Raw genomic sequence first — 13,451 nt, 5'->3', positions numbered from 1 at the left:
GCATGAATAACAGAGGAATGGATAGGTCGCATTGTGAGAGTGATTTAAGAGTCGTGGTTAACTGGGACCTGAGACCGAATGAATCGTACCATGACTCAGTATGGTACGAGGGTGCGTCGTGTACCAGCAGCCCGTCCTCCTAAGGTTTCCCAACGTCAAGAAACCGACGTACTAAAGGGGCCTCTTATCCTAACCCACCAGAGGACCCAAAACAGAAAACGGGACAGTATATCAATTTCGCCAGCCGCCTCCATTTTCTAGTACGACGATTTTTTGGCCATAGGTAGAGTATACGTCGAAATGCGACGTTCTGTTAGGAGGCCAGGCTGGCGTCACCTAGAGCCAGCTGACTCAGAATGGAACGAGATCTTTAGTGTGTTTTATCTTCCATAAGCATGACCATTCATCTATACAATGCTGTTCAGAACACAAACGTTAGAAGTCTGTCAGACGACATATAGTCCAGTGAGCTATTGACCACACAACTACAGGTCACTGTAGTCCTTTTACAATGCACTTTTATATATGCTGGTTAGCAAATGTATACGAGAACGTATATATATATACGAGAACGTATATATATATATATATATGTATATGTATATATATGCTAACCAGCATATGTACCCGCTCGTTTGTCATATATAGACAGGGGTTAGGGATCTGTGCTCCTATATATATATATATATATATATATATATATATATATATATATATATATATATATATATATATATATATATATATATATATATATATATATATTTATATATATATATATATATATATATATATATATTTATATATATATGTATATATATATATATATATATATATATATATATATATATATATATATGTATATATATATATATATACATATACCGTGGCGAGTTATTCAGCACCCAAGTGAGGGCTTGAGGAGTGGAAGAACGAGCTGACTCAAAGGGGAGTAGCGTGCTGACATCAGCCGAGTCGCTGACACAGCTGACGTCAGCTAATCTAAATCTGAGTCACTGACACAGCTAATCTACGACTTGACACAGATGTCAAAACGAAGATTAACCCTTTTTGCCGCTAGGAGGAATTCAAAAAGACAGACTCAAGATGAAGAACACACCCAGAAGACCTTTCAACACACTGGCAGACCACCTAAGAACAAATAAGAACATCAGTGAAGCTAAGAATCCCTCTTCCCCCCCCCCCTCCAACACACATCACACCACCTGTTCGTAATATATTTACCTTCTGGGCTTTCCTTTTATCCGCCCGTTGGTTCTGGTGGTAAATTCTGGAGAAGTTGGACACGATCACAGGGACGGGGAGCGCGATGACCAACACCCCGGAGAGCGAGCACACGCCTCCAACGATCTTCCCCGTGGGCGTGTGGGGCACCATGTCGCCGTACCTGCCAGGCGAGAACACCAAAACAATCTCGGTAAGAATATAACAGGATTTTTGGCCCCTTTAGGTCTCAGTCACCTCTTCTGCATCTGTTATATGTAATAAATTCGAACGCATTGATATAGTGAAAGAGATGCAGAAAAAAAACAGAGCCAGACCAGATAGACAGACTCACAGAGGCAGACACGAGAAAGACACAGAGGTAGGGAAGGAGAAGGGGAGATAAACAGGTGGAGAGGGAGAACAGTGAGAAAAGGAAGGGAAGAGACAATCGACTTGATAATGGTCCATGACAGACCGAAACATCGTCATCTCTTCATATTCTAGTGTATGGTTTGGTCATCAAAGGGGAAGAGAAGAAGAGAGAGAGAGAGAGAGAGAGAGAGAGAGAGAGAGAGAGAGAGAGAGAGAGAGAGAGAGAGAGAGAGAGAGAGAGAGAGAGAGAGAGAGAGAGAGAGAGTGAGAGGGGAAATAACTGGATAGCGAAGGAGAGGGGGAAGGGAGAGAGAGAGGAGATAGGAAAAGATAGATAAGAGTGGGTGGAGGAGGGAGGAGAACATGTACAGAGAAAGATGATAAACTTACCACCCTGGAGTCATTGATAGATTCAAAAAGGCTTCACTTACATGCTTTAGAAAGACTAGGAATAAAAGGTGACATGATTGAACTATATAAATATATAAAAAGACATAACAAAAAAAGATATAAAAATAGATTTAAATATATCAGCATACAATATATACTTTATATATAGAATACTCTATATCACATACATCAAATATAGAACATAGAACACAAAAACAATGGATATAAATTGAAGAAGAGCGAATTCAGGAAAGTCCATTGTAAATACTGGTTTGGAAACAGGATTGTTCCTTTATGGAATAACTTATCAATAATATAATTGACGCGGGATCACTGTATTATTCCAAGCTTAGGTTGGCCATGTATATATATATATATATATATATATATATATATATATATATATATATATATATATATATATATATATATATATATATATATATATATATATATATACACATGCACATATATATGCCCCTTTTGTTGCTGGTTGACAAGGAAATTAGGAAGACGCTCGATGACACCGATAGAAACGACAGGACTATATAATGGTAATTATCAGGACATTACGTCACCTGAATGAGATAAGGACTTGAGATTGGACGAACGAAAGGAATGGTGCCCAACCACTTGGACGGTCCGGGATTGAACGCCGACCTGCAAGAAGCGAGACTGTCGTTCTACCGTCCAGTCCGACAGGGAAATTTGATAATAGGTTACGACAACTGCAGTTCCTATTCTATTGCCTGACACTACTTGCTACTAAGACGGTCACTCCTTCACTCATCTTATGGCGTGAAGCTTAAATAAGAATTTAATTTATGTGACGGATTTCACAATACTTGTATATCTATGCTTAAGGCGAATTAGGTGATGCTGAACTGTGTAATACCTGCTGCTGGTGTCACCTAGCGGCAGAAGAGGACACTGTCAGTAGGCCAACAGCAGCCCACAAGGTGAGTTGTCCTGAAGACTGAGTTCCCGCGCTCGCATTTGATTGGTAGAAACTGTTTGTTGATATTCACCACAAGAGCCAATCACAGGAAGGAACCTGCCTGCTTCCTCCGCCCACTAAACTTGGTGTTCAAAACACTATTCCTGTTTATGATTTGCTGTTACAACTACAATTTATATTTAAAATAGGAAATTTTCAACTATATGATATTTTTAAATTGGGAGATAAAATGTTATGGAAAAATTAAATTTTTGATGAAGTTTTACACAAATGTTTATTTTGTGCAATACTTGTAATTTATGTTCAACATATACCTCTGATAATGCCATTTTTCTAATTAGCATTTAATTCCAACAACTATTCTCCTTAAATGTAAATACTCTTTATAATAACACTTCGGCGAATTGAATAATAAATCATGAGCGCTGACATTGTATTATGAACATTGTATTGTGACATTGTATTATGTATTGTAGAGTGTATTATGAACGTAAACAATTCACGTTCAGTAAATGCAATGTTATCATCAATTAACGAATGACTTAATTATATGAGTGATATAAATAAATATAAGCTGTTACAAAAGTTTTTATTCATAATGAAAATTTATATATAAATATGCATTTTTGTATTAATACATACTAAAATGTTCAAAATGAGTTTCTTCTACAGTCATATACATATCCTATTATTTTCTGCTAAATATAGAGAGTTCGGTTGGCTGAAAAAATCCCATTTAGGAAAGATCCAATTCAAAGTAGCAAGTCATAAAGAGTGATGAGCTGAACAGCCAGGTGGGCGGAGCGTTCAGCTGATCCCTCTCCTCTGATTGGTTGTTGTGATAAATGTCAACTCAGTTTTAACCAATGAAGTGCGAGCGCGGGAAAACGACCTCCAGTGAAACAACCCGCCGTATTGGCTACTGTTAGCCCTGTTGATAGTGTTCTTTTCTGCCCCTAGATGGCACTAGTACTCAATTCATCGCCAAATATGGATGTAAATTATTTTTAAACCAGTCATATAGACGACATACATATATTAGCTTCACGAAAATAAGATGTAGTGTAAGGAGGGAAGGAAATGATTATCAGAGGAAAGCGCAAAAGCCAACACGACTATATAGCACTTGGGTGAAGTGAATGTTATTACTTAGTGTCAAATTCTGCTACTAGATGGCGCATGTTGTCAAATATACACGCCCACAAATCTACATATTTTTTTCATCACTTTAATGACAGTAAAACTTAGTACACCTTCTGTAGTATTTTAATTTTATATATTTAACTGTTACTTCCAGTAAAAAAAATATTTTGCATAAATCCATTAATGCTAATATGTTTTTAATTAGCAATTAAATTAACAACATTCCTTATTTATTATTAACATCGTCGATATAAAACTTTTACAAATTAAATTATTTGAAAAACACGATGTTCGTCTGTCGGAGATTATGGTAAAAAAAAAAATAGTGGCAATGTTGTGCGCATTTCTTGTCACCTAATGTCGCTGTTCACCCAGCAATAAATAGGTACACAGGAGTTAGTCAGTTTAGGTCAGTGGTTCAGTAATTTCGACTTTGGGGGGGGGGAGGGGGAGGGGGAGTGGAGTACCTCGATATATTAGCCTAACAGGAATGTATAAGCACCTAACAGGAATGTATAAGCACCTAACAGGAATGTATAAGCACCTAACAGGAATGTATAAGCACTGGTTGCAAGTCCAAAATTACAAAGAATTGTGTTTACGGAAATAATACTAAGAATTTTTTTTTAATTTAATGCTAATTAATTACAAATATTATTATTAACAGATATGTATTTTTGTGCAAGAATTGCATGAAATAAAATTGAAAATAAAAAAAAAGTTGTATACAATTTTATTATTATTACAATAATGTAAATACATATATATATATATATATATATATATATATATATATATATATATATATATATATATATATATATATATATATAAACATATATATATATATATATATATATATATATATATATATATATATATATATATATATATATATATATATATATATATATATATGAATGAAAACTCACACCCCAGAAGGGGTTTGAGTAAGGGGTATATTCATTCGCATATAGTCCTGGGGACCATTCAGGCTTGTTCGCATATATATATATATATATATATATATATATATATATATATATATATATATATATATATATATACATATATATATATATATATATATATATATATATATATATATATATATATATATATATATATATATATATATAGATATATAGATAGATAGATAGATTTGCCTCGCTACTTGACAAGAGGTTCCATCTAGTGGTAGAATTTAACACTAAGTACAAGGAGGGCAGCAGCATCGTAGCATCAATGATGTTTGCCTCATAGAAGATCCACCCACTGATGACGTCACAAGTCAGAAAAAACAAATATTTTATTATAACAATTGTTATATCAAATAATAAATTATCCAATTATTTAAATCTTTAGTTGACTAAAAAAAATAACTTTTGGGTTTGATCAGAGTTTAAACAGCAGGCTTTTTTTTTTTTTTGCAGGATTAGTGGTAAGCATAAAAGTTAAGTGAGTGGAGTTTCAAGCAGATCCTTTCCTGTGATTGGTTGTTGAGGTGAATGTCAACATTGGGGTTTCTACCAATGACATGCGAGCGCGGGAAAGCGACCTTCAGCACCACAACCCGCTATATCGGCTGCTGTTGGCCTATTGACAGTGTTATTTTCTGCCACTAGATGGCAGCACCGGAGCCGGTCGGCCGAGCGGACAGCACACTGGATTTGTGATCCTGTGGTCCTGGGTTCGATCCCAGGTGCAAGCGAGAAACAATGGGCAGAGTTTCTTTCACCCTATGCCCCTGTTACCTAGCAGTAAAATAGGTACCTGGGTGTTAGTCAGCTGTCACGGGCTGCTTCCTAGGGGTGGAGGCCTGGTCGAGGACCGAGCCGCGGGGACACTAAAAAGCCCCGAAATCATCTCAAGATAACCTCAAGATAACCGGAGAAACCAACAACACATCAGATTGATAAACAAAAGAACCAACGACAATAGATGATAAGGCATATCAGAGTGTTGGCAAGCACCAATGAGATTATACATTAAAGAAAACTAAGATGGGCAAGCCCAGGCATAGAAAATATAAATACACAATATTAAAGGTACAATGACAAATTAAATAATACATACTAGTGGCATGTCCCAAAATAAACAACAAATATTTCAAACAATGTAACATCAACGTCATACCAAGATATTAACATATATAATAAAAATCAAAAATTAATTGTAATAGAATCTTATAAGATGTAAAATATAAAAATGTATGAAAGCAAACACAATTCCCTAGCATGTACAATGAGAAATATAGTTTTCCAACAAAACACTGATGTACCTTCTCATAATGTATTTTTTGTATTGTATACACAATACAAAACAAAAAACACAAATACGTAATGTATTTTTGTATTGTATACACAATACAAAACTGTAACCACTGTCGCCAATCAAATAATAAAAAAAACAAAATAAAACATAATAGACGATCGCAATATTTTGAATAAATGCCATACAATGAAAATACGAAATTTTCTTGCCAGGTTTACCAGAATTTCAGTCACAAACTACAACTCAGTTTTACTTTAAATAAAATATGTGTTAGTTCTGGACTCAAAAACACTAAACATACGCTGCAAAAACACTAAATACACCCTAAAACACTCTAAATACACTCAAAAATATTCAAAATACACTCAAAAATATTCAAAATACACTCAAAAATATTCAAAATACACTCAAAAACGTAAAATACATTAAACTACACACAAAATATACTAAAAACACTTAAGAATACTCAATATATACTACAAATTATTGAATAAAATAAAGAAAGTAAAAAAGTCAAGAATACTTGAATACGCTCCATTACAAATAAAAAATTTTAAGATACACTTACATACACACAGGAACACTGTAAAAAATACTGCGATACAAATACAAACACTTAAAATACAATAACAGTATTCAAAACATTTTCAAAATACATAAAATAATCTCAAAACACTCAAAATACATTCAAAAACATAAAAAAGAAATTCAGAAGCATTACAAATACAATAAAACACACTTATATGCTCTCAAAAGCACTCAAAATGCACACAAAATGTATTCAAAACACTGAAAATGCCTTCAAAACTCTCAAAACATTAAAAATACACTCCAAACCCGTCAAAACACACAAAACACCCAAAATACACTCAAAACTCGAAATACACTCAATAACATTAAAAAACCACTCACACTAGATAGGCTAAGATAAGCTACATGTTAACACCAATGAAACATACAATAAGTTCTCATGTCCGACAGTTTACCAACACAAACAAGCAAGATAACACGAATAAATCACTAAAAACATGCTCAGAAAGATAGCCAAACTAAACAAATGAGCCACTTTTATTTTAGAAAATAAGAAGTAGAATGTTAGTAAGTCTCCGGTAGGAGAGAGACAATGTGAGGTAAAGTGAGGTAAGCCAGTTATGAGGGGAAAAGCCCTAAGCCAGTAGAAATATATAACACTTGAAAGGAGTTTGAGGACAAGGACCTGGGACAGGATGAAAGGAAGGAACCGGTGCCCAACCGCTTGCCCCGTCGGGGGATTGAACTCTGACCTGCAAGATCGCGAGGCCTCCACGAATTAAGACGACATGTAATAAGATGCATGTAATTGATTATTGTTCTTTGGATGGCCCAGTAACGCCTGTGTAAGCCGAAATAGGCTTACAAGAGTAAGACAATCGACTTGAGAATGGTCCAGGACGGACCGAAACGTCGTCGTCTCTTCAATTTCTAGTGTGTGGTCTGGTCATCAAAATAGAATCCTTAAGCAGAAATGTATGGTTGCAACCGGTTAATATATTATTATTCGCTTTAGGTTAACTCGGGATAAACCAATTTTCATGCAAATTACTAACTATAAAGTAAATTTTATGCTCTTGTTACATTATTTATGGTGCTTACTAAATTAGGCTGTGATATATATATTTTTATTTGTAGCGCTCTCACACGTTCACACACACACACGCACACACACACACACACACACACACACACACACACACACACACACACACACACACACACACACACACACACACACACACACACACACACACACACACACACACACACACACACACACACACTACCCGCACTTACACATTATAAATCAAACATATGTGCCATTGCTTTGAGTGACCGGGACTAAGTAGCAGTAAATAGTGAAATATGTGTGTAGCAGAGACCAATTAGATTCAGTGCCAACAACTTTTTAACCCCCCCTGACGATGCGATCTCTGATGTGGGTCTGCATTCACTAAGCTTGGTTAAGAGCCCTTAACCTTCACATTATAATTTACTTTTCCCATTAATGTCTGTCATTTGACAGCAGATTAATTGTCTTTTAATAAATTCATTCATTTTATTCATTGATTGCCAAATTGGAGGTAATACCTTCATTGGAGAGGTCACGATGGTTAAGATCACAGAACCAGGGTGCTCTCAGTCATGCTGACTCTCTTATGTTCTGATGTATAGCTTGGTGTCTAGCCAAGATCTAGATCAGCTGTCTCGTGTTTACACTGGTCTAGCCAAAATGATCAGCTGTCTTGTGTTTACAGTGGTCTAGCCAATTGTCAGATATGTTGTGTGTGTATAGGGGTCTAGCCAATTGTCAGATATGTTGTGTGTATAGTGGTCTAGCCAATTGTCAGATATGTTGTGTGTGTATAGTGGTCTAGCCAATTGTCAGATATGTTGTGTGTGTATAGTGGTCTAGCCAATTGTCAGATATGTTGTGTGTGTATAGTGGTCTAGCCAATTGTCAGATATGTTGTGTGTGTATAGTGGTCTAGCCAATTGTCAGATATGTTGTGTGTGTATAGTGGTCTAGCCAATTGTCAGATATGTTGTGTGTGTATAGTGGTCTAGCCAATTGTCAGATATGTTGTGTGTGTATAGTGGTCTAGCCAAATGGTCAGCAGAGTCCTTGCGATGAGGAATCACTTGAAGCTTACCAAAGTGGTCAAAATAAATTGGTATAAAATTCTTACCAGAATAGGGACCTGTAACTTAGGCCTTTATTTAGGCTTAGAACAAATTTGGAATATAGTTACGCTGTTTATTTTGTTTTTTGTTTTGTCGCTTAGAATTTCTATAGCATATAACATGGACATTTTTCTAATGTTGTATAGTTCACGCAATGTGCCGTCCCTATATGGAAGCTATAACGAGTTTGTGGAGGATCTGATGAAATAATAATAGTAGACAGAAGTAAAATATTCGCCTATTGTATTCCACACTAATCGGATCTAGCAGCAAAATTGGGAGGGAAACACATCCAGAGGACGACTTAAAATAGTTTCAAGACGATCCATTTATAGGCTTTTGAAATGGTCATAAGATTGGCAAATGCAGTCTAAATGCTGACAAAGTACGGTCCCGGGTCAGGTTAATGATGATAGAGATACGGTATATTAGTATCTATATTGTAGGGAAGTGTTATGCTATAAATTTCCCAGTGGTGAGGCAGGTATCGTCTGGTTGTAAGTAGGTAAATAATATATTACTCTGATGAGAAGGCTACTGTTCATTAGAGAGGGATGCTGCTCATCTGGGAAGGATGCTGTTTATTTGGGAAGGCCCCTGTTCATTTGGGAAGGATACTGCTTATGTGGGAAGGCCCCTGTTTATCTGGGAAGGATGCTGTTTATTTGGGAAGGCCCCTGTTTATCTGGGAAGGATGCTGCTTATGTGGGAAGGCCCCTGTTTATCTGGGAAGGATGCTGCTTATGTGGGAAGGCCCCTGTTCATTTGGGAAGGATGCTGCGACATATAACAGTCGTAACAGATGATCTTGCGTCACATAACGCTACTTGACGATGTCGTTCACCGAGTCACACCACTAACCCAAAACAAATATGACTGTTACTAGTGTACAAACGGTCTGTAAATCTTGCCTTTGATGTATTGGGTTCCTCAACACTGCCACCTGTGTATCGGGAGGGAAGAGAATAAGGAGGAGGCTGGAAACAGCCCCTGTGTACTGAGCTGGTGTGTGTGGGGGTAGATGTGTAGAGGGCAGGTGTGTGGGGGCAGGTGTGTAGGGTAGGTGTGTGTTTGACCCACACTCCGTGTGCAGCGTTGGTGTGGGCGGTGGGAGACTGAAAGGAACGTCAAAGGAATAACAATAAATATGATGGTAAAATGAATTTATGGTTTTCACACAGAGAAACTAGAATGTATAGTGGAAGCTAGGGAATGAAATTCATGGAGAGATAACTCTTGCATTTATTATTTGTGTCTGCAGAATCGAGCTATTAGCTTTTGGATCCGGCCTTTCTAATCAATCTATTTATCCTCTATTATGTCTACTACATATATTTCTCTCTAACACACACACACACGCACACACACACACACACACACACACACACACACGTACACACACACACACACACACACACACACACACACACACACGTACACACACACACACACACACACACACACACACACACACACACACACACACACACACACACACATACACACACACACACACGACCTTACGAATAAGTCCTTGCCTAATCTCACAAACAGAAAACCCCCAACTCCCCCAAAACCGTACTAAAAGGCACTCATCTGGCACTCCCCCCCCCCCCCTCCTTCCAACTCTCAGCGCAAGGTACCAGTAACTGGATCATTATACACTAAACGATGCCATTAGTCCATAGTGGAGGCCCATACACAGCTGGCTGGCCTTCCCTGCACATGTGATCCTGTCCTATTTACCTAAACTGCCTGCTTATTAATATGTATGAGAATCTTTCTATGTATCCATAGCAAAGTACATTGTGTTGGGGATATATATATATATATATATATATATATATATATATATATATATATATATATATATATATATATATATATATAACTGAAAACTCACACCCCAGAAGTGACTCGAACCCATACTCCCAGAAGCAACGCAACTGGTATGTACAAGACGCCTTAATCCACTTGACCATCACGACCGGACATAATGAGGTGATAGCCGAGGCTATTTGAACCACCCCACCGCCGGCACTCGGATAGTAATCTTGGGCATAGCATTTTACCAAATCACCTCATTCTTTGGGGCACACGTGAGGAACACAAATGCGAACAAGCCTGAATGGTTCCCAGGACAATATGCAACTGAAAACTCACACCCCAGAAGTGACTCGAACGCATACTCCCAGAAGCAACGCAACTGGTATGTACAAGACGCCTTAATCCACTTGACCATCACGACCGGACATAATGAGGTGATAGCCGAGGCTATTTGAACCACCCCACCGCCGGCACTCGGATAGTAATCTTGGGCATAGCATTTTACCAAATCACCTCATTCTTTGGGGCACATGTGAGGAACACAAATGCGAACAAGCCTGAATGGTCCCCAGGACAATATGCAACTGAAAACTCACACCCCAGAAGTGACTCGAACCCATACTCCCAGAAGCAACGCAACTGGTATGTACAAGACGCCTTAATCCACTTGACCATCACGACCGGACATAATGAGGTGATAGCCGAGGCTATTTGAACCACCCCACCGCCGGCACTCGGATAGTAATCTTGGGCATAGCATTTTACCAAATCACCTCATTCTTTGGGGCACACGTGAGGAACACAAATGCGAACAAGCCTGAATGGTCCCCAGGACAATATGCAACTGAAAACTCACACCCCAGAAGTGACTCGAACCCATACTCCCAGAAGCAACGCAACTGGTATGTACAAGACGCCTTAATCCACTTGATCATCACGACCGGACATAATGAGGTGATAGCCGAGGCTATTTGAACCACCCCACCGCCGGCACTCGGATAGTAATCTTGGGCATAGCATTTTACCAAATCACCTCATTCTTTGGGGCACACGTGAGGAACACAAATGCGAACAAGCCTGAATGGTCCCCAGGACAATATGCAACTGAAAACTCACACCCCAGAAGTGACTCGAACCCATACTCCCAGAAGCAACGCAACTGGTATGTACAAGACGCCTTAATCCACTTGACCATCACGACCGGACATAATGATGGTCAAGTGGATTAAGGCGTCTTGTACATACCAGTTGCGTTGCTTCTGGGAGTATGGGTTCGAGTCACTTCTGGGGTGTGAGTTTTCAGTTGCATATTGTCCTGGGGACCATTCAGGCTTGTTCGCATATATATATATATATATATATATATATATATATATATATATATATATATATATATATATATATATATATATATATATACATATAACTATGTCAGTTCAGCTATATTGTATTTGGATGGGATACAGAGTAAGTTGCAGTATGAAATAAATTGTTATTTACTGCATGAAATAAATCCTGATTCTCTTTTTGAAATAAATAGGGATTTACTGTATATAATAAAGCACGATTTACTGTATGAAATAAATCGCGATTCACTCTGTGTAACAGTATGAGAGTAACTGAATATAATACTATTTTCAAGTACGCAAATAAAATATATATTAATCATTGCAATAATGTATTTATTTGTGCAATAGATAGCCAGTTATTGCAAACATGAGGTTGAGAAGTACATGAGGTATCGATAATTACTATACCATCTCTATATATAACTATAACTATATAACTATAACTATATAACTATATGGAATATTCATTCAACACAGACCCCGTCTTGTCGAATCAGCTTTGATACACAACCTACCCAACATGAACCTGAGTCCTGGCTTTGTTGCTATTGACTTTTCCCCTTTAACAGTACATACTCAGATGCCCTAACCTTTCTAACAAACGTGACCTGCCATAAGCTAACCCCACTATTTTCTCTTTCATTTTCTCTCTTCTTCCCCCCTTATTGTTACGTTCATTTTCTTCCATAACCCGGTCGGCCGAGCGGACAGCACGCGGGACTTGTGATCCTGTGGTCCTGGGTTCGATCCCAGGCGCCGGCGAGAAACAATGGGCAGAGTTTCTTTCACCCTATGCCCCTGTTACCTAGCAGTAAAATAGGTACCTGGGTGTTAGTCAGCTGTCACGGGCTGCTTCCTGGGGGTGGAGGCCTGGTCGAGGACCGGGCCGCGGGGACACTAAAGCCCCGAAATCATCTCAAGATAACCTCAAGATAACCCTATTAATTCACTCATCCCTTCCGTACCCTTCTTTGGTTATTGTTCTTACCTATTCGCCTTGATCTTACATTCTTCCATAAACAACCTCCTCTTACCTGCTCCTCACCTCTCTCTCTCTCTTGCCTTACTTATGGCTCATATCTTACGCCTCCCTGGATCCCATCTTACGGGCTATTCATGCCCGTGCCACCTCTTGGGTGGCGTAATCTTCATCAATCAATCACTCCCATCATAATTGATTTGATGATGGTCCA

The 13,451-nt window shown here is 37.9% G+C and overlaps 1 protein-coding gene across 4 annotated transcripts in view; it reads right to left on the bottom strand.

Annotated features, from left to right (window-relative positions):
* Positions 1-13,451, bottom strand: part of Shal (Potassium voltage-gated channel protein Shal) — a 303,351-nt gene that overhangs the window by 74,630 nt on the left and 215,270 nt on the right. For all 4 annotated transcript variants that reach the window (XM_069306693.1, XM_069306694.1, XM_069306696.1 and 1 more), the window contains exon 2: positions 1,246-1,408. In XM_069306693.1, coding sequence (XP_069162794.1) covers positions 1,246-1,408 — 163 coding nt within the window. The remainder of the gene's footprint in view (positions 1-1,245; positions 1,409-13,451) is intronic.

The sequence above is a fragment of the Procambarus clarkii genome, chromosome 58, assembly GCF_040958095.1.
Source record: "Procambarus clarkii isolate CNS0578487 chromosome 58, FALCON_Pclarkii_2.0, whole genome shotgun sequence".
Taxonomy (NCBI): domain Eukaryota; kingdom Metazoa; phylum Arthropoda; class Malacostraca; order Decapoda; family Cambaridae; genus Procambarus; species Procambarus clarkii.
This window is presented reverse-complemented; position numbering and strand designations above follow the sequence as displayed.